This window comes from Haliotis cracherodii, unplaced genomic scaffold, assembly GCF_022045235.1.
Source record: "Haliotis cracherodii isolate W230 unplaced genomic scaffold, xgHalCrac1.p SCAF_11, whole genome shotgun sequence".
In the NCBI taxonomy this organism is placed as follows: domain Eukaryota; kingdom Metazoa; phylum Mollusca; class Gastropoda; order Lepetellida; family Haliotidae; genus Haliotis; species Haliotis cracherodii.
The window spans coordinates 27,894,441-27,921,395 of NW_027266266.1; the positions used below are offsets into that span (position 1 = coordinate 27,894,441).

General features: G+C 38.0%; 1 protein-coding gene across 8 annotated transcripts in view; it reads left to right on the forward strand.

Moving 5' to 3' along the window:
- The window catches only part of LOC139456389 (cytospin-A-like), a 47,794-nt gene that overhangs the window by 4,979 nt on the left and 15,860 nt on the right, over positions 1-26,955 (forward strand). For 2 of the 8 annotated variants that reach the window (XM_071238075.1, XM_071238073.1), the window contains exons 2-3: positions 3,628-3,715; positions 13,132-13,251. Coding sequence is in view for 1 of the 8 variants with exons in the window: in XM_071238072.1 (XP_071094173.1) it covers positions 21,168-21,170 (3 nt within the window). In the remaining 7 variants the exon portion in view is untranslated. Of the gene's footprint in view, positions 1-3,627; positions 3,726-11,831; positions 11,884-13,131; positions 13,252-20,571; positions 21,171-25,990; positions 26,506-26,955 lie in introns of those variants that run through there. The other 6 variants (XM_071238074.1, XM_071238077.1, XM_071238076.1 and 3 more) reach the window with 6 other exon arrangements.

Here is a 26,955-nt window from a genome sequence, read left to right on the forward strand (position 1 = left end):
ATAGTGCGGGATCACTGTAAGTAAACCGACAGTCTTTGGTTTCAAATGAGTAAGCTAGTGAAGGATAGAGTAGCCTCCCTTTGTCTCGTTAGCACTCAGAGGGATATCCACAATAACAATTTACATTGCCAGTACCGCACATGTCAGATCATGTCACAGCTAGTGGTCAATTTAAGTTTCTTCAGCGGTGGGGACAAACTTAAAAGGGAGGCGGAGGGGAATTCTGAAAATTCAAATGAATCTATATATGCCAAGAATAAGAAGTATGACGAATGTAAACGAAAACGAACATTCATCGCTGAGTGGAAAGACACGGCCAAAGTCATGAAGTGCCCAAACATACAAGCTTGCAATCGAATACGAAGTTTCATTGTTGGATGTTCAAATTTCAGAACTGAATATTTGAAAAGTCACAATACATCAGATGTACACTAACATAACTACATTTTAAAATAGGGCAAGTGAGAATGTTGGTCATACTTGCCCTTGGTCAAGTAACATTTTTCATAAATTTTCAACCCCTGATCAGGTCATGGGGACCTTAGTTAAACGCCTGCCGTCCATACTTTTCAAGATTATTGGGAGAATTGAGCTGTTGCTTTTTGATTCAGAGAAGATAAACATGTGAGACTGTAAGTAGTGTAAGTTCAAGGTTGCAAAAGGTAAGATTATGTTATACGATAGAAGTCATTTGCATGGTAAGAGTCAAGGATAGAATGGAAGAAGTAAAACCAAAGGTAAATTAACAGTTATGAAAGTGAGTTTGTCAATTGACACATAAATGCTAAAGGTAAATATGTCAACTATATTGCATTGTTCTGCCAAGAGATTGTAAAATTGTGCACAATGTGCCCCTTATACTACGGAGGGCAAAAATGTGATAAATGTAAGCTTTCTCATTCTTTACTTCCAAATACACATGATTCAGTCTTAATATACATGTATACATGATACAAGGCAGAGTTGAAGTCCATGGGTGGAAATACTTCAGGAGCGCTCACATTGTTCAGGAAGCTGTTCAAATATAACTTTGAATTTGTAAACTTATCTGTTTGATCGAGTCACTTCTTAACGACCAAGATGACATTTGACTTGCTGATGTGGAAGGATTATTTACATGAGAAACATATGCAACAAAACCTGCACATACCAAATCTCTTTCATCAACAGCTTAGTCATGTTAGCTATGTACATATTGTGGACAAACATGAAGCAGCTTATAATGTCATAATAGAAGTTCTATTTCAACAGGCGTGTATAGTTTGTTAAGGGTTTTCTTTTTCATCAGTAAGTCTTTGCACTGTTGGGGCCTGCGTCAATTTTCACAATCTTTGGTAATTGTACAGCCCTTGTTGTTGGGTCACAAACAAACTCAGGCATTGTACAAGCAGCAGAAGCTAAAAGCCTTTGACTGTTGGTATGTTTGAACAACCCCCCGTTAGCTTGTGCTCTGGTCTTTAAAGAAAGATGTGTTTTTTTCCTCCCAGAACTGGCGGCCAAATATCAATATAGTCTATGAATCTGGCAAAGGCCCTGTTGGTGTGAGGTGTTGGTGATCAAATGCTATGCGTTTTTGTCACAGCCAGGGCGACAGATGTCAGTCTAGAGGGTTTCAATGCATCTATGTTTCATCAAGTTGAAGGATCAGGATACTGTTTGAACTTATTATATGGCTGACATGGTGATAACCTTGCTGATTTCCCTGTGACCAGTAAAAATCTGCTTGTTGAAGTTGTTACATCAAGTTGGAGCCAGTAAGTGAAATGCTGTGTAAATTGTCTTCACTTTACTCTTTTCAATATTGTGGTGTTAAAATATACATAATGTGTGAGAGGCCTAATTAGCATGATCATGATGATTAGAAATTATTTTTTTATCGAAAACTATATTTCTAGCTTTCATTAAAACAACATTATTAATAAAGGTGAGGTTGTTATGTAAACACTGTAGATGCTTCATACTGACACCATCTTGTGTTGACAGATGCAGTAGGTATGGTATGTGTGTAGGAGACTTTCCTCTCTTACACCTGTTACAGTAAGCATGGTAAGAAATTAATCATGTCAGATATGCCAAAGGTTTTGCAGGACATTTCTAATGAATAAGCACATGATGTCTTTCGTTAGCAGTTGCTAATAGGCTTCTTCCCGCTTGCTGGTAGACAGGGCTGTGGGATAGCCCAGTGGCTTAAACCTTCACTCGTCACTCTGAAGACCCAGGTTCTATTCCCCACATGGGTACAATGTGTGAAGTCCATTTCTGGTGTTCCCTCTCCATGATATTGCTGGAATATTGCTAAAAGCATCGTAAAACCATTTGTCTGAGGCGCCACAATTTGCTATGCAGAGTTGCATCCCTTGGGCATGCCAGATTACATGGCTTGTGGATTTGCCCTGATCATGTTTCTAGGTTTGTCAGCACCATACTTATACATGTGCGATTCACCAAAATGGTCAAGTTACAAGACCTGCATCACTTCAAGGTTTTCTTCCACATCAACATCAAGGTGACTCACCATGATATATATCCATGATAAGTGAAAGACTGTCAGTAAGCATGGTAAGAGTGAGTGTGTGAGCTGTGACAACTTGCAGGTATAAATATCATGATGAGAAATATTGAAAGAATGGCTATATTTCATATAAGACAATTTAAACTATGTTTATGATGGTGTACATCATAATCTTTTGAATTATGTTATCAGGTTTGGACATCTATTAGTTGAAACTCATGCATCATGTATTTAGCATGTTAACATGGTTAACATGGTTAAGATGTACTTGAGCATTCATGTATGTATACTGCATTTTCAACACACCAATATGTGCATACATCAAACGAAAAGTGTATCCAAGATAACAGTTACCATGGTTACTGAACAGTGTCATCGATTACATACATTTTTTATTTACAAAACCTTGAACATGTTGAAGTTCATTTGAAGTTGCTAAGCAGACATTTTCTCCGATAATGACCTTGTATCAAAATGTAATCACAAATATGGTATTTCTGTTACTTATGCCTTTGCTGTTTCACAAAGTCAAGTTTACTTTGGATTTTATTTGCATGATGTCAGCATAAATACATTTTGTCCAGTATTGATGCAGTTCTTAGACAGTACCAAGCAGTTTACCACTGACAGTGTGACCTAATCAAAGGGATTGAGCTAGCCCAGAAAACTGTGCACCGGTAATGGTTTCAGTAATCAATACAGTTATCATGGTTATATATGCTGCCAGGTACTGCAGACTGGCGGCAGAGCCAGACAACCCAGTCTCACTGACTGAGGTCAGCATGTAATTGCTCATAGACACAACATAGAATCTGTACAGTACTACATGTATACTGTAATACATGAATGTTGCTGAAAACTTATGTAACCCTGTATATTTGGGGATCATTGTGAAGGGGGATGTACCTTCCATTATTTTTAAAAAGAATATTTTCTGTTACAGCAGTAGTTGTGTAGTTGGTATATGGTGTACATAAATTATGTCATTGTCAACACTGTCTGGCTTATTTTGTGATATGGGAATCTAACTACACTCATTATCTATACTGTCACTTTTTTGCTGTAAGCATGTTTAGAACCATTTATTCACCATGAACATTTAAAATCAATTTCAGATTGAACTAAAAAAGTCCTTGCTGTCATCATGGTCATGTCTGAGAGTCAGTTGTCATATGTCCATTTCTAGGACTGCATTCAATGAAGGTAACATCAGGTTTGCCATTTTGTTTTTTTCGGATACACTTTCTAAATAAATCACTTTCTACTCGTTTTAATGACCCCCAGTCACACCCCAGTGCTTTTGTAAGTCAAATATTGCAAAGTGTGTTGTAATAAGCTCCTTAAGCATGTTAAGTTCACTACTAGCCTGATCTAAAAATGTAAAATGTCAAGATGTTTTCACGTGATTTCATGTCCATATGGGTATCATGATCTATGTATCATATGTATCATATTGTGACCTTGCTGTATCATTTCACCCCAACAAATAGTTATAATTTGGGCCTCAATACATTGCAATATGTATCTCAATACAGCTCTTCATATTGCGATATATTGCTATATGATTTATGTGCCAATATGCCAACCCTAATATTTAAGAATTGAAGTTGTATTTGTTGACGTTCATCAGCTGATGAAGACAGTGCCTCACATAAGCAAATTCCAGGATACGGGGAAACATGTATGTTGTGTTTATGGAAGATGTGGTTTCAGGGGGTTGCAGAAAAAAATGATTTTTTGAAGCAAACAATGTAGTTAAGACTCAGGTGCTGTTAGTTGGAAACTTGCATAAAAAGATCTCTAATGTTTCACTGTGAGATCAGGTGAGTAGTTGACTGTGGCATCATGCAAAACTTCCTGCTTGACCCTGGCTCCAGGTGGTGGGCACTGGGATAAAGTCAATAATGCACTTGGCCACAGCTTTATGTCTTTTGCAACACTCTAGGAATGGCTGTGTTGCGATATGTCTCACCTCATCATTTTATATAGGTGACCTAACCTAACGGTACACTTATGGAGAGGCATTGTGAGATGTCCTGGTTTAACATGTTGAAGCAGCTATTGGGCTGGTAGCTATGGAATTGACATATGCATATAGCTGTTGTTGGTTTTCTAATTATATATCAGCCAGATTACCAGCATTGTCAGTGTACTTAATGACATTTGAGAACTATTCAAGTTCATCCATACAACACGATTATGTCATCAGGAAAATAATCTGTTTTGCTCTGTCAGTTTCTGATGTGCTCTAAAGAGGGTCACAACTTGGACCAATTAACAGTAAAAATAAGGTCGAGCAAACAACATGAACAACACTTAGTGCACTGTCTGCAAAGTCAACCCTGTTTTTGTTCTGGACACACAAGGTACCTTATTCATATGGCCAGCGTCACCAGCTTGTGTCATTCTTTCTATTCATGTGTATTGTCTCATGACATCACCAATTACTCGGATAATCCAGTATGATTTGATTGGAATGTGCAAACCTGGTATTTCGTATCCCCATTTAATATTATTATTAATCAATTGCAATTATGGTTATTGTGAAACTACTGCGCATTAACAGCATTGTCACAGTCTTTATTCACTGTAATAATTATAAAAAGACACCGCTTGTGACAGTCTTTCAAAGCATTAAACATATTATCCAGGGTTTCAGAGTGGTTCATTTTCTAGGACATTAACTTATTGTCATCCAATATGTCCAATAGATCTTTTTCAATCAAAAGTTGATGCAATCATAAAAATGTCCTAATGCCATTTGTCTCCAGTAAAATCCCTGGTAATCTGCTGGTGCTGTATCACCCACAATCTTGTAGCTGTCAAACATGCCCAGTATTGAATACAAAACAATTATTTACACCAAATTCATGTCCTCATTGACTGTCTGGGTCATAAAAATCAAATACTAAGCAAAACAAAAGAAATATTAACCAACTTAATACTCTATAAATCCACATGCATCTACATGTGTATTGTGTTAGTTCTTAGTAAAATCAGCGGTGACCAAGTCGTCTTAGGCGCCACAATCCACTGTGAACATGGTGATGGGTTGCATCCCTTGGGCACATCAGCAACCTATGATTGTTGGTTTGAGTCCAAGTTTTCCCAGGTCATGTTTCTAGGTTTTTCAGCACCATACCCATACTCATAGGTTTCACCAAAGTTGTAATCGTCTTGAGACCTGAGATTGGAGATGCGCTATGAAAGACTACAAAGGAACTAATTCATGGATTCATTCATTGAATAATGTATATATCATATTAGTTACAATATCATGAAAACAGCCAATCAGGTACAATGTGCTTTCAACAAGACGAGTAACCAGTTCAAGAATTTTCTAAGCGTGATGTCCCTAATGCCCACTATTACGATATGTATGATAGTAGGACTTTGAGTATCATATCAGCTCTATTGATTACAAAAGACAAAAGCCATATACATGTACTTTACCCATGATGCTGGAATTTGGTATTTGATTCATTGACACTCAAATAAAAACCTCTGCCTCAAGTGAATGACTACATTAGCCTCTTCAGTAACATCTGTTAAGTATGTTAGGGTTAGTTTTTGTATGCGCTTTACTCTAGGATGCTAAGAAGTGTCTTTTGTCCTTTTTCCACACATGAAGTAAAGTTTGACATATGTTGTCACTTGTGATAGTCATTCTTAGTGCTTGGAATCAAGATTATTCTCACTGGACCAAGACTTCAAATGGGCTCTAGACGATGCAGATTGGTTCTCTAATGTGAAAATGAGAGTACAAGGCTCACAAATGTTTAGATTGCTGCAAGATTTACTTGGTATTGCTGTTAAGAACATATGACCAGGCCCTCGTTCCACAAAGCGATCATAGTGCTACGACTATCGTTAGCTTATGTTATAGTATGGGAGTTACGATCACCATAGCACTAAAATCACTTTGTGGAATGGGGCCCTAATCTACTTCACAGTACTCTAGAAGACCCGGGTTGGACAAGGTCTTCAGCAACCCATCCTTGTCATAAGAAGCGTCTAAGCTCCTTGTAAGAGGCGTGTAACTGGATTTGGTGGTCAGGCTCGCTGACTTAAATGATGCATGTCATCGTATCCTAGTTGCATGAATCGATGCTCATGATGTCAATCACTAGAGTGTCTGGTCCAGACTCGATTATTTACAGACCATCGTCTTATAGCTGGAATATTGCTGAGTGCAGCCTTAAAGAACAAACTTTACAGGAATGTTGTTATTAACCAACGTAACATTTTCTATACATCAATATTTCTGTTCCCGTTACCCAAGGTCTCTAAGCATTGGAACAAAGAATTGATTGATTATCCAAATTATGAGTTTTTTGTTTACATGTAGGATATTTTAAAGCATGTCAACCATGTTAAAATGATGAGGCAATTTTGGGTGCTTATTAATAATAGTTTCTCCTTGTTCAAACAGAATTTACATGATGAACATGCTTAGAGGTTGGAATCAAAAAGTACAGATGACAGTTGACAAGCACAAGTTAATTTAAACATGTTTTACGATATGACTGACTTTGAGTAATAAGGTATACTTTTTCCTTAAACTATTATAATTATGATGTTGTATGATGCCAAACTTTGGACTAACCTTATATTGTTATAATTTTTTAATTTGATGTTTACACGATATGCGACTTTTCCATTGGACGAGAGGTCGGTCACATGACCGCGAAATTGACGTTCATAAGTGTATGAACGACACAATTTGACGTTCATACGTTTTTCACGAGACCGTGTTCTTGAAATGACGTAAACACTGACGGACTACTTCCACATTCCTGGGGAAACCCCTGGGAATTCCCTACCACGAAAACATACATTAGCATTATTTCCGATCATTTAGAACCTTTTATCTTGGTCACAGCATTTCAGTATACATTGAGAAACGTAAGAGAGCTTGACTGCATGATTGTTCACGAATTTCTTCGCTACGGCCCATCCTAATGAACAAACGGAAAAATGCACATCCAAACTATCGTCAGTATCGACTGGATCTGTGTCTTGGCTGACAGTGACCGCCTCCAGCAATCTATGAATTTACCTTGGTGTCTGTTTGACGCATCTTTAATCACCTTTCAATAATCGGTCAGTTGATCAATTATGACTAACACATGTAACCGCCACAGGTTCATTAACAACTTCGGAAATCCTCCCGTTACGTTTATCGTGTCGGCCATTTTGACGTCTTGTACTTGATATAATTTATGTATTACGACGCGCTGTCATTGTGACTGACTTACTGAGGTAGTTCATTACAGACCTTTCTCATCTAATGGGGATATTATATGAAGACATGTGTTGCGTAAGATGTTTCTGAAGAGCAAGTTCTGCATCCATACGCTCATGTCACCTCTCTTTTGGGGGATCTATTTTATTCCGCGATATAGCTGGTTGTTGTTTGGCTGTCAGTGTAAACATGAGGTCACACATACTAAATAAAATTGTGTTTAGATCTTGGCCTATGTCCTTTGAGGAAAGAAATTGTGATAAAAAATTATAAGAATTGACTTTCACTTTGTGTGAGTTCATTGGAGTATGAACCTGCATAGAGTGAGGGCCAAACATTGTATGAACTTCGTCGCAAGCTCCGACGTTCATACAGTTTGGCCCTCACTCTGTGCAGGTTCATACTCCAATGAACTCACACAAAGTGAAGGTCAATTCTTAAATGTTTTATTGGTTATGGGTTTAAAATCAAATATGTAAAAAGTGGGGTCCATAAGTTGAAAATCCTCAAACAGAGGTAACTGACAGGCTGTTCCACATAATTGCCAGTCTGTTCTGTTATCTGGTTTGGGGTTATCAAAAGCACATACTATACTTGCTAGAGATATGATGCTATCATGGTTGAGTTAGACATTAATGGTTGGCATAAGAATAAGTGCAGCTTTCAGCAAAATATTAATACCATATTCAACATAATACGCGCCCAGGACGCTCTCAAACTTAGATATAGGGGGCTCTTATTAGAATATTATTTTGATGAAAAACAACAGAGTTGAATGATCGTAAATTTCGCGGTTATGCCGACAGCCTGAAATGTTTATATACGACAGATATATTTTTCCAGAATTTAATTTCACATAAATAAGGATGCATATAACACATGTATTATACATGAATAAATAAGTCTTGTGTACATTTGTCAATTGGAAGGGGTGCTAATTTGGATTGTTCACTAGCCAAAATAATAGAAAATATCGCCATGGGCGCTTATTAGAGCGGGGCGCTTATTACGTCGAATACGGTACATGCTTATTATGCATTACAGTGTTCATGACATGCTAGTTTCACCTTACATGTCCTGGGCCCAGACGTTTAGAGGGCCAGCCCTGACAGGACTTACATTACACCTAGTGATTGATTTATTACGCAAATATCAGGTGATTAGCTACACACTCCCCTAAATGTCATTTTATCAGGTCAATTACCTAAAAATACAATCTGTCAATCAATAGATTAGTTAGGTCACATGGTACAGAAGTGTTGTGTAATCGTGCAGTCGGCAACATGGTAAGAAGGGTTGGTATGTTCAGTTGAGGCATATTCAGTGATCTGTACTCAATGATCCATTAACAGTTATAGTGATGTGTATTGAGGCATGGTAATTGCTGAGCTAAGTGATGTGTAATGTAGTGTAACTACTGTCAATGCATTGAAGTATAATGATGTGATAGGCAGTGAACTAGTATCAAATTGTACTATAGAAAGCTGAGGATAGAGGGAAGTGCCACATTGTGGGCTATAGTTTAACCTCTGGGTGCTAGCAGGCTCGGAAATTATAGTGTCTGTAACTCTGACATTGACATTGTAAGACCAGTTTCATGACATTCTAGTTGTGTAAGGCATAGATAGCACCAGGGCCCACGTGCACAAACAGATCTTATCACTACAACTATTGTATGACCATATGTTGACCCTAAATCTACTTGAAAATGAAAATGATGTGCACTGAGAAATTCGGACTGTGAGTCTCAAATGTTTAGTTATGGGTGTACCTTTTCACCGTTAACATGTTAACTGGTCTGAACTCTGATGCTGGTAAACTGTTTTGTTTGCTCATACACCCATATGTTTCAATTATGTATATTGAAATCCCCCCCAAATAGGAGAAGTTTTGGCTAGTCATGCTACATGAAGTAGGAGGGAGACTATGTCACCTAGTGGGATAGTTAGTGATTTGTAATAGATTAGTTAGGTCACATGGTACAGAAGTGTTGTGTAATCGTGCAGTCGGCAACATGTTTCAATTATGTATATTGAAATCCCCCCCAAATAGGAGAAGTTTTGGCTAGTCATGCTACATGAAGTAGGAGGGAGACTATGTCACCTAGTGGGATAGTTAGTGATTTGTAATACATTGTGAGGGAAACAATGTTTGTAGTCTGGGGTGTCATTCTACAAAACAACCTTAGCGCTACGACTGTTTTAGTCTATGTTAAGGTATGGAGTTATGATCACCTTAGCGTTAAGATCGCTTTGTACAACAGCACCCTGGAAACAATATTTTCGCACTTTAAAAACATATATCTCCCAAACAGTTTGTTAGTCTGACTGTTTTGCAAGGAACTTGAAAACAATAATCGTTCATACGAAAATGCATTAGTCAAGCTTAGGATAGGTGAAATTTGTTCCAGATGAATATGATTAAGAGTTGACAGTCGTATCTCACATTCATCAGTGTTCATTGCGACTATTCTAACTTTTCCTAGGAGGAGAGGTCTAGGGTTTTCTCCTGACTGATAGATTGGACAGGATTTATTATCCAACAAAAGGACAATCCCACCATACATCCTTGAAGTGTGAATAAATCTGTTCCATCATGTCCATTTGTTTTGGGTTTTATGAAGCATAACAGAATCAGGACACTGTTTTATTGCTTTATATAAGATAGCTCCGCAATAAATCACAAAGAATAATGAAGAACGAAGCATGGTTTATTTCATGATAAAAAACATTGTTCTACGATGTCTGTAGATTCGAACATGGGAGTAAAGGTACAGTTAATTGGCATGAAAATTGCGAGAATATACAGATAATACCAAACTTACCCCCCCTGATCACAAAGAGGACTTGTCCGACATTGCTGACGTCGGACTCTATTCAGGGAGTCATCATTATTTAAATACGGTTAAATATTTTAAAATCTTGTACATTTCATTCACCTCCTTAAAGAGGCTGTACATAGTTTTGATATCTCGTATAAGAAATAACCAACTCATGATCATTCTTTATTGTACAATAAAACACTGCAGGGAGAATAAACCACTTGGGACTGCGCTTCTTATTCTCCTTTATTCTCCCAGCAGTGTTTTATTTTATGATAAACAACAACCACAAGTCATTTATGTCTTAAATAACTCATATACAGGATGCTGTTTGTTTTACTTACCAACTCAGTCTTGGATATCTTAACTTTAAAGGGGTTAACATGTTAGGTAGATACTTCATTGTGTTCACAGTGTACAGTTAAAAGGGTAAGGGCGTGGTTGTTTTTTGTATACTTGGACTAATAACAGATGCTAGGTATTTTCTTTCTACTCTACTCTACTTCTTCTCTATTTATCCTGAAATAATTGGTTGATCTTTACTGTAAGGAAACAGTAAATTAGTGTAGGTAGCCACATAACCATTATCAATTCCTGGTCACCTGAGCATGTCAGTGTGGATATGTGGATAGTTTTGCTTCACCCGTCTTCCTTGATATAAGCAAGTGTCAGTTTCAGTGTATTACAGACACACCATATGATGTTCTATGATGATGATGTTGGCACAAGGTCAGTCCAACCTGCCCAGTGACCAGTTTACCTGGACAGTGTACCCCGAGATGTTGCCTGTATCTGCAATGCTTGAGTGACCACCACCCAACACAGCTGTTAGCTTGGTTTAACATATGCAGCCACAGGCCAGGCTATCAATGGCTGTATCAGGCCTATTTCATTCAGTGATAAATGTCTATGTAGAATAAGTAACTGGACCAGCTGTTGGTGCAGTGTGGATTTCACATCACTGTGGTTGTGTGGTTAGAAGGACTTGGATATATCTGGTAGGTAAATGTATAAAAAAGGCGTCCATGTCACAGGTGTTCATTTCTGTTTTCTTACTTTGCATATGTATAGCTGTGTACCTTTCATGTTGTGAATTACTTTCTTTCTATGCTGTTCATGCACTATGTGTCTGAGTTGAGGGGAGCTGTGAAGCAGGGTACACCATATTGTACCATGCAATATTAACTCTGTGTTGTTAGTCTGCACACTAATACTCAAGAATTGATTTCATGTCATTGTGTAATGACGCAATCTTGATTGATCTGTTTGGATTGCATGTAATGGGTTTGTCATGTCCAGCCAAAGGTATGTTTAGATAGCAGTGCCTAATAAACGTCTTTGCATATTCATTAGGCCATGTACCGGTATGTTCCTACTGAAGACTGTGTTGACATGGTTGATGTTAAATATTCATTAGTTGAGTGAAGTAGACCTCATTGCCTATGGATGCTGGACAGTGTGTGTGACAGGACAGGCTACTGATTAGCAACATGCTGGTACTGGTAAGAACTGCATATTTCTCTCCTATTGCACATGTCATAGCCTGCCTCAAGTATTGTTCCATATTGTCATGATTGTAGATCCTGTGGTGGCGCTTATGATATATCAACAATGTAGGAATCATAAGACTAATGTCCATGACAGTAACATTGAGTGTATGAATCAGCCTAATCAACATGATCAATAGTAATTGTTCTACATACCATGCATACTGAGGCTGAAGGGGTCGTTGTCAGCACATGAACTACATATACCCCAGTAGGTTTTTGTATAGAGAAATGTACCCTAGCCAAGATCAGAATACAGAAAGGTATCCTAGGATGAGTTCTTTCCATGACAACGACCCCTTCAGCCACACTGAGCTTGCCTTTCTTTCAGGCTCTTTTACAAGCTGTCATGGTCTCTAAATAATTTGGCTTGTTGATTTATTTGATATGTTCTTTCTGCAGCCAATCTGTATCCTTCAATGTGCATTGTATATTTGTTGGTGATCGATCGCTTCATATCAAGGTTGTAGGCTTCACCTTGTCCCATCAGTCCCACCAGTTGTGTTTGTCCTTGGAAGTGTATTCCACTTTTACCTGTTTTTGCTGTCAGTGTTTCAGTTGCTTCTGTCCCTCTCTCTGAAGGAGTAGTCCACTTGACTAGTTGCCTGGTTACTTGTGAAAGTGACAACATGCCACTCTCCGAATACCAAATGTTCAGACCACAGTTATAAGGTTTGCTTGCACAAGTAGAAAAACATCCCAACTGACAAGATCATGATGGATTAGGTTCATGACAGGCTACTGATTGATGTCAAACTATGCTGGAGAGGACTAGCCTTCACAACACCACTGTAATACAACTAATGAAACAAAGGTGGGATCTTGTTGTTATATTGTGAACCTGTATTCAGCTTGTTTAGAGCTGCTGGCTATCTGTCTCTCAGGTAATCTTTGAGCCCTTTACAGTGTCTTAGAGATTACAAGCATTGCATATGTTGCAGAATCATTACCATCAATACCTTGTACCTTCATACTTTACCTTCAAATCTTCTTGCATGTGTTTCAGAAACCTCCTTCCATTAGTTGTACATCCTTGAAAGATGAGCAGACTCATTACAAGAAGGGAATGGTGTGAAGACCAGACTACATCGCTGGCCGCTCTGGCTGAGACACTCTGCTGATAGTTGTAAGTACATTGCCACCTCCACCACCAAGTCACAGCTCATCAGGAGAACCTGTCAGCAGAATGTCCAAGTAGTATGGTCACTGCAGATGAGGTTCCTTCAATCTAATTTAACTCCAGTAATTACATGCGTATTTAGCGCTAGTTTTTACATATCTGTGTTCTGTTACGATGGTTACTGAATTGAAGTACCCAAGTCTGAACTGTGGTGGTGCAGATATATTTTGAATTGTCAGCTCTCAAAACCATAGTCTCTCTCTCACTCACTCACTCACTCACTCACTCACTCTATATTCCTATCGATATGGCACTATTGTATCATATACGTTTCTACAGTCTGCTTTGTTCCAAACGAGGATGATGAATTGCAAAATAACTCGAAATCTATTACCGTATATCGCTGTGTATAAGGCAAGTTTTTCATACCTAGAATTAGAGGGCTTTCAAGGGGGATCATCTTATACACAGGGTTAAAGAGTTTTGATGTTTTCCCCCCCAACAAAAAGACATTACCGTGAGCATGTAACACCAGAAACACGGCAAAGTCGGCAAACTAATCACGTAATTACACTGTATGGTTATAAAAAGTGTTCATTTTATATCTGGACTTGCGTTTGTTATCTATTTTATTAATTTTATTCAAAATTTCATTCAAAATTGTTTGATTAATTTCGGCGAAATCGTATGTGAAGTGATTGGAAGATCGCACAATTCACTGTTATTTACAGCAACCACGGTCAGATTATCGCTATTGATGCCTTGAAACAAACTTTAGTGGATAGAGAATGGATGTATATATATATCATAAATGCCATACATTGACTCGCTCAAAGTCATAGTGTTGTAGTATGACTAGTATATGTCAACATAAAGTTTTTGGAGCACGGGAGCAGCGATGGTGACTGATCAAATTGTTCCTTATGAAAATATATTCGGCAATAGTGATCAGCTGTACCAGAGTGCTATGCTTATGGTTATTAATTTATTTCAAATGTATATAGTGTAGCTGCAACTAAAATGATATTGGAATAAATTATTGCTGATAAAATAATAGTTTCTGATACAATTTATATGATCGCTGTATCAAAATTCATTTAAGTTATTGGGTAATTTGTAACCGAATCCCTGGTAGATTCCGAGAAATGTGTGCACTGCCGATTGTTGCTTCTGGTTTATGAGACAATACACATGGTAATCTTAATCTCTGCATATAAAACAATGTTTTATCTCAAATTTCAAATTTGTATTGACCAAGTTTAATTGTTATCATCTGTTTGTTTCCCTGAATTCGCTGAAGGTATATGATGTAATTGTTTTTAGCGGAAGACAAACACGTTTTTATTGCAAATGTAGGGATTGTGTATGTGCTGGTGATGTGCTTCATTCCGATTCGCTTTATAGACGAGGTATGTAAATAATAATCTGATAGTAATAATAATCATGACAATCATTGCACTTAATATCAATTATCATGAATATATATAGTACCTCCTCAAAGAAGCCTCACAGAGGGAATGACATTATTTCCCTGCATATCAATATCAGGGATAATATTGATTCAGGATAATAAACAAGCACAGATAGTTTTAACCTATAACTGTCAATTTATATTTTCCCTAATGATATCTTTGACAAATTAACCTTTCTCAAGCCAGTGGGCATTTCTAATGTGTCGAAACATGTACATAGAGTTGCTTCCCTTTGACTTTGGTAAACTCCAAGGGCAGCCGTCAAGCTGGCAGGATCATGTTGAATGTTGTTTATATTGTAGATGTTAGTGGCATTTTATGTATGTTGATGTGTTTGCAACAGGTATACACAATCGCTACTTTAAAGTGCATGTGACATTCAACCAAGCATGTCATGTGAGCACAGTTGTACACAACTCCTTGTGCAACACTCTGTGCTCTACCCAACCCAGCAGGGTTTCAGTTGATGCAGATTTCTATGAAAAGTGAAAAAAGTATAATTGTGAAAACTCAGTGATGTTCATGATAAGTAGCTTGTCAGTCATCATGGTCATAAGGGTTCAATATAAAGTGACGACCTGAACAAGTAAATGGAAGATAATTACCATGTAGAAATTCTGATTCAGTATTCAAAAGTTAGAGTATCTTTTCTTTGCATAATGCTGTATGACATGTATAAAGAAGGAAATGTTGTTAGCAATAACTAAACTAATTCATTGTCTGCTTGGTGGAACTATTAGTACCCATATAGATCTATGTTCATCCAAACAGCTTGAGCATCGGGGACTACAGCATAGCACAGAGTACTGTTAGACACAGCTGTACTACAGCCTGTAAGGCTTACTTCATGTCCTGATGTAGTAGTAACTTTTGAAATGATAAATGTTACTTTTTGTTAATATCTAACATTGTGCCTCTGAGTATGTTCATTTAATATATTATGTTACATAGATTCATACTACTTTATCAGTTCGAAGACTTTCACTGTTGATAACATGAGATTAGATCAGCTGGTGATAGGCACGTTGGCCACTTCATGCTGATATGGCAGCTTCATACTGTATTCAAGTCTAGAGACAGGCAGGGATTGACTCACTTGTGTAGGTTGAACCTTTGATGACTAATATGTCATTACCAAGAAGTTTGAGGATAGTGAAAAACAGTTGTTCCTGTAGGGTTTTTTTGATTGAAAGTTACATATGACATTTCCTACAGTCCCAATATAGTTTGTACATTTATGCTTCAACTCTGTATTGGTTATGTGTGTTAGTCCAGAGAGATGTTTGGGCTTAAAGAATTATATCTATCTTGTGATAGAATCCAGCTACAGAGCAACAAATGTCATCAGATACGTACTTGAGAAAATACCTGTTTTAAATTTCTGGAATGTCTGGGATTATACAGATGGCAAATGTTCTGAAATATCAATAAGCGCAGGCGAAAAATATGTTAGTTGACCTTAAAATGTTAAGCAGGAGAAATGCCTTGAGGGATCACTGCCATCTAACTTGTTCTTGATAATAATGTCAGTGTGGATGTCATTTGAAACTGTTATAAGCACAGGGGTTGAAAAATACCATTGCCCGACGCCCGTGCCAAGTAAGGTTTAGATATCGGGCGTGTAATATACGTTTTCTAGTATGCCCGTGGACAAGAAGAGCATGCACACAAAATGAACTGGGTCAAGTTTCACGTGAATGTAATCATGTGATCATGTTACGATATTTGACTGTTTGATATTTTGCGAGTATCCCAGACTGGCAGTCTAATTTGCATACAGCTACACCAGTCAACCAATGGGATTCATACACTTCGATGTCAGGCAGGTCAACAACGAGAACCAGGCTTGTTTTATTGTTAAATTGTAGTAACACTTCCATATATGGCACATGCTTCTTGGAAAATGGAATGACAGACAGTTGACTACTTTATTTTGATTTTGTAATGCGAGGTAGAAACAATTTCCGACAAAAGAAGCTTTGTTAGGCCTAGCTTTGATGAGATTTATTTTTTTGACACACCAATCACCGTCGAGGCTCACACGTTCTGGGTCTCGAAAACTTTGTTGACACAAAACAGTCGAACTACAATAAATCTGACTTTTAACGAGTCGAAGCATGGTATTTATAATATAGATCTATATATCTATTCCCCGTCAACTAAAGTTCGTTTTAAGGTGTCAATAGCGATAACCTGACAGTGGTTGCTGTAAATAACGACGACTTGTGCAATCTACCGATCCTTTTACGCACGATTTCGCCAAAATTAATATAAACTATATTGAACGAAATTTTGAATAAAATGATGAAAATATGCCACGAACATAAGTGTACAACGAACATGTTTTTATAACCAGATAGTGTAATAATAGGATTATATTGAGGACTTCATTGCGGATTTGTGATTGGTATTTCCGGTGTTGCGTGCTCGCAGTGATCAGTTGGTAATATTTTTTTGCGATGGGGAAAAGACATCGTGTCAGTGACCTAAGTTTACTAAACGTGTATATAAATTTTGGGAGCCATGTGTTAAAGCTGGCAATATGTGAGTTAGGGCGATATTGAAGAGCGCAACAGCATTGCCAGTACCGCACATGTCAGATCATGTCACAGCTAGCGGTCTATATAAGTTTCTTTTCGGCAATGGGGACAAACTTAAAAGGAAGGCGGAGGGGAATTCTGAAAATTCAAATGAATCTATTTCGGCCAAGAATAAGAAGTATGACGAATGTTAACGAAAACAAACATTCATCGCTGAGTGGAAAGACATGGCCAAAGTCATGAACTGCACCACCTGTTCCAAGTCCCCAAGCATACAAGCTTGCAATGAAACTTTCATTGTTGGATGTTCAAATTTCAGAATTGAATATTGAAAAGTCACAATACATCAGATGTACACTAACATTTTACTGAATTTATTAGTTTGATTTTGGGCAAGTACATTTTAAAATAGGACAAGTAAGAATGTTGGTCATACTTGTCCTTGGTCAAGTATCATTTTTCATACATTTTCAACCCCTGAAGCATGATTAAACTTGTGATTACCATGGATCAGCATTCTCTATGAGGTCATTTCAGTGTGTTGGAGCAGGTACCTATCTACACCGTGTGTATATATGAGAGTAGGGAATGCCTATGCCAAATAACTGTTCACAGTTAAATCAGACCACCTTTTCACAGATCACTGGTAATTTTTCTACCCGTTTCACAGTCACAGATAATTATTGTGTAAATTAGTTCATATCTCATCATGTTCATACAGATAAGAAATGATCCATTCTTACCTTTCAATCTGATAGTGACTTACACCATATCATTGTCCATTTTATGTTGTTGCATGTGTAAAGTAGGACTGGACCTCTTGTTATTGTAACATGTAAACTTGGTAACAACTCGTCAGACAGACCGTCTTGGGCACATCTTGATAGTTTTAGGCTGTTCCCCAAATTTACTACATAGTATTCCCAGTTTCGATATATAAATGATAACAAATAATAACAATTCACAAGAAAAATAAACAGTTCACAGAAACGTTTTTATTTCTTGGCAAATTCACAATAACGGGACTGTTAAGAATAAAAGTATCACCAGCTAATTCTGAATGTGAAATATCGAATCATGGCAAATAAAAAGAGCCAATAACGTATAACGAAATAGGAATTTCCTACCCGCATGTATCCGTGAAGGCTGTCTACTGCTGTAGCGGTGGTCCTATCAGTGTCTGACATCTGGGCTTTGCACTCCCCGGGATCAATGCTGAACAACTTTGACGTGCAATGGCTGTTGTATTACTTTCGCAAAGGACACATTCCTCATCAATTTGCTAACAAGTTTGAACTCAACATGGGTATGCTTAATTATGAAATGTGTATTTCTATTAATCAGCTATATGCTGCTGTGATAATATAGTACAGAAAATATAGTTGATGTGACATTGTACATGGTGAAATGTACACCAATTCTGTACATGGGATAATGATTATGGCAGCTTCATACCGTATTCAAGTCTAGAGACAGGCAGGGATTGACTCAGTTGTGTAGTTGGAGCCTTTGCTGACTAATATTTCATTACCATGATGTTTGAGGACAGTGGAAAACAGTTGTTTCTGTAGGAAGTAGTAGATTGGGGACATTTAGTTATGATTGACAGTTAAAAATGACATTTCCTACCATGCCTACAGTCTCAAAATAAATTGTACATTTATATTTCAACTCTATGGTTTGAATGTGTTAATGCAAAGTGATGTTTGTGCTTAAAGAATAACTGAATACCTGTTACAAAGAAACAGTTTCAAAATTTACTGGAGGATATACAGTTGATTTAGAGTGTTGAACTTCTGTTATGATAAAAATCTGTTTTCTGGCAAAAGATGGTAGAATGGTATTATTTTTGTATAATTTCAGGATTATTATATATCAGTGTTCTAAAAATACTGATTATGCCAATAAGCCATGCTTGTGACAGGCATACCTCGGTTTCTCCAAAAATCAATCAAACAAAGATATAATAAAAGTAAAACAGCCAACATATAACAAGTGAAATTGTTGAGCACCAAATATAGTAGCCATGTGGGAAATCAGAACTGTTTTATGGAACAAAATGAATGTGAGGATTCTTTTAAATGATTCTGTTCTGTCAACAACATAGTGCAGGAAAGTCACCCATGGACTGGGAGAGTTCTGCTGCATGCTTAATCACCCACCTTAATCTTTTGATGAAGCCCATATCTTTCAATGACCCCTGCCTATTTCCACAAATTTTAGATGAAGCAATTATGGGAGTTTAGGCTGTTGAATTGTCGACTAGTGTCTGTAATGTTGGGACAATGACCTTCTAACATGTAGCTAGTGATATTTGTTCTATTGACTCAGAACGAGGAGAATTTGTCATGTATTTGCCCGTATTTGGAATCCAGGACCTCGCTCCTGCTGTCTGATGGGTGTAGCAGGCTTTTTAAACACTTGTGCCAACTTGGTGTTGTGATGTTTCTACCCACTGAGTACGTTGTGCAAGCAAACTTGTCTTATCACCTCATGTTGTTACTGCATCTCAGATGTACTGTTTGCTCCTCAGGCCAAGAGGAGGATGCCTAGATTTACAGGCTTTCTGTCCACACCTGGAAATGTACATGAGGATGTTGCTCATTTTATGTTGACTGACTGCATCTCGTACGTCAGCCTGACATTCAAATTGAAAGGAGGTAAAATACTGGAAGGATGTAACCATGTTTTCTAGTTGCGAAATGATGGGAAAGAAGATTTGTGGGCTCTTGTCATTTTAATTAATGTGTCTGTTCCTAAATTAGAAACTGTGACTCAGCATGCTACAGTCTTGTTTTACGGTAGAATTTTAATCCATTTGAATGAATGGAAACTGATATGCAAGGTGACATCCTCCTCATTTGCCTTATTGCAAGCACAGACATTGTGTATGACTGGAGCGTTGAGTACATTGGCACTTGAACCATTGCTGAATGACATCATGTGCACTGTTATCAGCAAGCCTTGGTCACCAGCGTCCTACCTGCCTACCAGGTGTCTATCTGTCGGGGAATGATATAGTGGGAGACAGAACATAAAGCTGAGACCCTCTGCCACTACTTGCTCCTGTTTCCTGGTAACACCTTGCCCATGTAACCAAGATTGATGGCTTTAAAATATTGAATTCACCTTGTTAACCTTGTGCCTGAGGGAAATGAACCAAGCTGATTTGCAGTCTGTTTCATGCAATATGAACCCGATTTCAAGGATATGAAGGTTGAACTGGAAAAGTAATCTCGGTTGTAACTGAGCCTTGTCTATGGCAGCCCAGTCACAAATTGTCTGACTCACTTTGTGTCACAGAAATATGTTTTTCAAGGCAAGACAAACTCAACCGTAATAGGAGTAGTGTTGCATCTGGGATACAGGTTTATGCATATGACACAGTTTGTGAAAGGAAATGTGGTTGGTGTGATTTGTAAACAATATTTTCAGGATGGATATGTTGAATTATTGTGATTATCAGCCTGTTATTTGAGAGTGATGGAGATTGTGTGATAGTATCGTGCGACCATGACTCATCTATGACCATGCAACATTGTTTAGAAAATTGTCATTACCTACTTACAACAATGCTTGTCAGTATTTCACGTGTTGACAATGATATGTCATGTAGTCTATCCTGGTGTGGGCAAATGATAGGTGTTATGGCAGTGCAGCCATTCTATCCCGGGCTTGAGGAATGCACAGATGATATTTCCCCTCCCAAAGCTAGGACAACGCTGTGTTAAAGGAAGCCACCCCTTGACAGGATCTTCCCTTGGCAAAGTGCTTCTGTGTGATTAGCAAGGAGACTCAAGCCAAATTCTTCCACACAACATTTGGTTTAATCAAATCAGCCAAGATTCAACAGTCATCATGAGACAGGTTGACAGGGACATAAGGATGGATGTAATTTGTGACTCTGTCTATGGTGAGTAAATCAGTGTTGAATGTTAGCCATGTTACTCTTTGCCATGAAGTATTTATACAAGAAGGTGTTGAAATGTTGACTCTCACAAGAAGGGAACATTTCACAGAGGTGTGTGGAATTGATCAAGCTTTAGTATTAAAAACTTGATTTGATACAAACAACCACTTAAAATAGCGAAACATGTAAATGAAGGATTTGTTAGTGTGTTTGTTGTTGTTTGAAGTAACAGTGTCAGCTGGTTTGCCGGTGTGTTCTTCATGTTGACTGTGCAACTCCACCAGTCCTGTCTGTGTCTGTAGGTAATATTTTGGTTGAAGATATAGATAAGAGTTTATCAACATTTATGGTAAAATAGGCTAAGGTACAGTGGTTCATATCCAACAAGCAAAGCAGTTCTGTCAGGTTTTCTTTAGCTTGTCAATAATGAATTTGAGTTGTGTGACAACATTGCTGCATGTTGGAAGGAGATAACAGACGTTTTTAAGGGATGATGTTTTTATTCATTTGCTAACAAATTATACACTCACATCATCAGTGATCATGACATTTTGTAGAAAGTGGAATACTGTTAATCATAATTTTGTGAAGAAATATAGTCTCTCTATATGCTTCTTTGTAAAAGTCACATGCTCTGTGGAGTCACTGTGTTTGGAATAGATCACCAGCAGTATATATTGCTGGTGATGAAAGATGACCAAATTGTATTGGGTGGTCATACTCAGAGATCTAGTTGATTTCATGTCCTCGTACCCCAACGGAGCAGAATGTTGCTCATATCAGTGACTGGTTTGCCTGGCCAAGACTTGATTTATAGAAATCCTTGATGTAGCTGGAATATTGTGAAACAATAAACAAAGTGACCCACCCTGTCCTCCATGATCAACTGTATTATATCTCCATTCTATATAATTATACATGCCCTGGACTCACTTGGTTCCATAACTTCACTTATGAAATGATGACTCCATCTCTCCGATCAGCAACTTCTCACAATGTTTTCACTTATGGACAGTGATGAGTGTAATTTGATTGGGTGGCTGTTCTTAGCACTGCATATTTCTTATCTGATTCAACGCTGTTATGGTGAACGAGTCCAAAGTACATATACGTTTTTATTCCATCATTAACATTAAACTAAGGATTTTTTAACCAATGGCTTAGAAAAAGTTATTACTGGTCAGCATACATCCTTTTTGTCGGGCAATTATTAGAAAAAAATTACCATTGCTAACCAGATGATGATTTGTAAGTTGATAAAACTAAGGGTTAGACCCACAAACTTCAGAAGCTGCAGGCCCTGACTAAACTCTTCCGGCCCTCATTTAAACAAAAAAGTGCAGCTTATTGTGACAAATAAATTCAACATCTAAATTTACAGCAGTCCATAAGGACCCATACAAATTTGAAACTATGTCCTCACACAAGATCGACTTGCCACGGGCCTATGGGCAGGCGCTTATTGCAAACACTGGTCAAACATGAACCTCTTGCCTTTACAATATCATCAGATGTTGGGTAGAGACAGAGACTGTCCTCTCATACTGATATATATTACATGAAATTAGATGTGATTAAGTTGCAAGTGTTTCCACGGAAGGGGAATGTGTCCTTAAGTTGAGATGCTAGTGTGGACAATCTGTAGAGACAACCTCATCTCTGTGTACTTCTCCTGCAATTGATGACATATTGACTCATGCAGGGAGTCGGTTGTACCCCTCAAATATGCGATCATGTTATCTTTTGTCCTTTGACCTTTGAAAGATATTGAAATGACTTCAAATTAATGTCTTCTTTATGTTGTTGTAAGAGTCTAAATGTCACTGACCAGTTAATTTGACTTTTATGCAAATACATGTAGTGTCAATTTGAAAGCTGGAATGTACTTAACCTGTCAGTACTGACAGGACTAAAGTACTAACTGAGAGTGGATTTGAAATCGTCAGTCATGAGATTGGGTATTTATAGCAAACAATGCCCTGCAATTGGGATAGAACTAGCCAAACTTCAGATTGGGAGGCTGATGACCAGTGATAACAGATGGTGTAGCATTTTCTGTGCAATTACAGCCACTAACAGGGAGGAAATACACAAACATGTTGAGTCACATTTTGTTTTAAATAAGGGGGCATGGGTGGCCCAGTCGTTTAAGACACTGTGATTCCCTGTGCAAAGTTGCGTCCCTTGGGCACGCCAGAAACCTATGAATGTGAGTTCGAATCCTGGTTCGCCCCGATTATGTTTCTAGGTTTGTCAGCACCATACCCATGCTTGTGGGTTTCACCGAAGTGGTAAACGTCTGAGACCTGCATCACTTTGGGCTTCCTCCCACATTAAGCTGACACGCTGTGATATAACGAGAATACTCTTAAAAGTGGTGTTAAACCCAACTCACTCACTCACTCTCTGTTTTAGATATGCAATTTAGCCAAAAGTTACATGTTGCTTTCTGATTAGTCACTCTCACAGTCCCTGAACCACATTATTTTCCCTTCCGCCCAGCCCTTTCAGTAATTATAAAATCTTCCATCTTTTGGGGGATCCTTTTCAATTAAATGGAGTTATTAGTTTCTTTCAGAATTATATGTTTTCAGAGACTAAGCGTAAGTCTATTTTCTGATATATGACAAAGTTTCTTGGTAATCTTTGTACACAGATAACTTATGAACGGTACATTTACACTGTGCATAGATACTGAATTAGATCTGTTTATGAGAACTGGGATGCCTGTGTCCAATATCCGGTGTAGAAGATATTTCATGTTCATATCGGGCGTAGGGTACTTGTCATGTATATTACAGCCTTAGATACCACCACTGGTCATATAGCAGCAGCTGTCTAAACAGCCTTGATAACTGGCAGTAGTGGGTATAGGGCTTCCCATTACAACCTATAGCTGTCACAGCTTGTTGTAAATCACCAGATCTATATATCAGACACACTTTTTGCACAACATAAATGTATGTGAGTCATTTGGTATGATGAAAATATCCACAGACATCCTGTTAGACTAAATGAGCAATGAATATTTTTTCTGGAATTTTTTATACTGAAATATTTAGTTAAAGAAATAGTTAAGAGAATAGTTAGCCACTTTTGACAGAGTTTATGTATATTTCTGTCATTAAAGTGCCAAGTCCATCGGAGGTATGTGGTTGCCTCCAAGTGACATACATACCGTGACAATCACCTGCCTCTATGCCATATTGAAGTGTGATGTGTAGCGAATAACATGGGTTAATCAAGCCTGAAGCATCATTCATGTATTTCTATGACCCGAAGCAAACACTCTCTTTGCCGATCATACCTACACTTTGTCCGTCTCTACACTACACAGGGTTGACTTAATCTGTTTGACTTACATTTTTAAAATCATCAGTTGCACTGTCACTTCAATCTGTTGTAGCCTCTCAAATAGCTCTATGTCCCGTTTGTGAAATGTCAACATGTTCAAAGTTGTTTTCACGAGATTTATGTTCAAATTTATTAAAGACCTTCAACAGGTTGTTGAGGCTGATCGTAAACCCATAGTCAATTTGAACATGTATGAAATCTCTAACTCAACAATACGTTTTGTAATTGTTACATTTTTGCTGGCTAGAAATTCCGGAATGTGATGCAATATCCTACTGTTGCATTAGCTGACTGCATCATGGTTGAAATGGACACGAGTTCTTACTTCACCTGGCTCATTATAAAAACACATGAGTGTCTGGGTTTTCCTAGTGCCGCTGTTACTGTGGGCCTCAGTTAAAAGCGGCGTTAAACCCAACTCACTCACTGTGGGCCTCCCATTGGATTAAGTCAGCAGTACACACATAGCTTATCTCATGCAATATACCAGTCGATGTATGTCCAATTTCATTTTCACAGAGGTGTCCAAGTACTTTATAATGACAAGCCAAGTACATTACTAGGATAGGTGTATGCATTCCTAACAAGAGATCCGTTAGGCCAGTGTTCCTGTTAGAGAGTTTGAAATAGACAAGCACTTGTTATGTGTTGGCCTGAAATAGATATATACAGCAGAGCTTCATAGATGTTCATTCATTCTAAGCAGCTGGTTTCTGTTGCATTAAGACTGCTGTGATAAGCTGTTTATGATAAACCGGATTAGCGTTCACTTCAAGGAAAGGGCTGCTTGATAGCAAGTGTTGCTCAGGTGTTTGCTGGGACAATGTGTACTAGCCAGGAAAGAAAAGGAGAGAGAGAAAAAAAACTTGGGATAAACTGGCCAAGCCTTTGTGTACAAAGGCAATGAAAGACGGGACGTAAATGACTTGTGTTTGCAGATTCTTGACCCCTCTGTGACCAGGAATTTCTGATAAGAGACTACACTAACTTTACAGTGGATCTCAGCCAGGGATTACTGTGTGTAGTTGAGACATGTTGGGTGTAGCCACTTCTTGATCATGTGCTGCTTATTTCATGAAATGGGGCACTTTGGAGTAACTTATTGCTGGTTGATAGGTGTGTGGTGATATTAATTTATGGATGGAATTTACGTAATCTCTGTTGGGACTGCGGCCTCTTCAAGACTGACATGTCAAACACACGTTGAATTGGTTTGTGTTGAAGTTGCTATTTAACATAGACTTCACCTATATTTTACTGTTTGATTTGGCCAGTGTTGCTGCACATGTACAAAGATTGAGGGTAATCTCTATGATGTGCTGTCTCTGTGTATACCAGCAGTAGATTCTCCAGGATTTGCACACTGTCATGTACATATGAAGTCCCAGCTGTGAAGTTATGGCCAGAAATTTAGCTGCCTCATATGACTGTTCACATGCTGTTTACTTAAGTGTGCTAGTTTTGTCACTTTTTGCTATGGCTTGCTCCAGTCAGGATGCATGTGACTTGGTGTACAATTAGGATTGCTGATAATATCTGAAGCCCTTGTAACTCTTACAGGCTGAGATTTTGGGGAAGATTATGTGCTGCTCAAGGGAAAATATAACAGTGGACCTTATAATTAGCAGAGGATGGCAACAGTCCGTGCTGGACAGTCATCTTTTGCAATTTCAATTTCTTTTTTCTGAGTAAAAACTATATATCTTCTTGAGGATGGCAACAGGCTATGAGAAGGAGGAAAAAATGACCAGAATTGTCGTCACGATGATCACACTTAATCAACCTGTTTGCTCAAGTACAGATATATTTTTGCTGTAAGATTCGCAGTATACTGGATTTCAAGTTTCCATGTGTCTGTGTTAGTGATCATCTGTCCTGGTGTACACCTGTGGTATTCCCTGTAGCTAAGTGTGTGACTGTGACAGACATGGAGCACCTCTGTTTGTACCTGCTGGACCTGGTGGTGATGGCTGCACTAGCTGGGGTAAGTGTCAGGAGCACACAGTAGCAGCTTGTGCCACCTTGTTATTTCTGGTATAAGCACAATAAGCATGTACTCACAATATTTGCCAAACATATCATCATGGTAATAATTATGAAAATATAATAAAAAGATAGAATCCTTGAACAGACATATTCTGGATTCTGAATTAGATGTAAGAGATATATTTGAAAGTTTCCTTCTGCATGTTCTGTGTGGTATGTTCCTGTTAAAGAACATGACAGGTATGGTAGGTTTAGATGACTTTCAAATGATATTGATATTGTGAATAGAATGAGGCATTCTAAAATATATTTTCCCCATTTGTTCTTCTATTTCAATAAGAATGTAATTATGTTAATAGTCAATTAGCAGTTTTCAAAGACAAACTAGGAATTCAAAAGAAATTACATCATGGGACATCAAAGAAGGTATTATTCACAAAACACATGT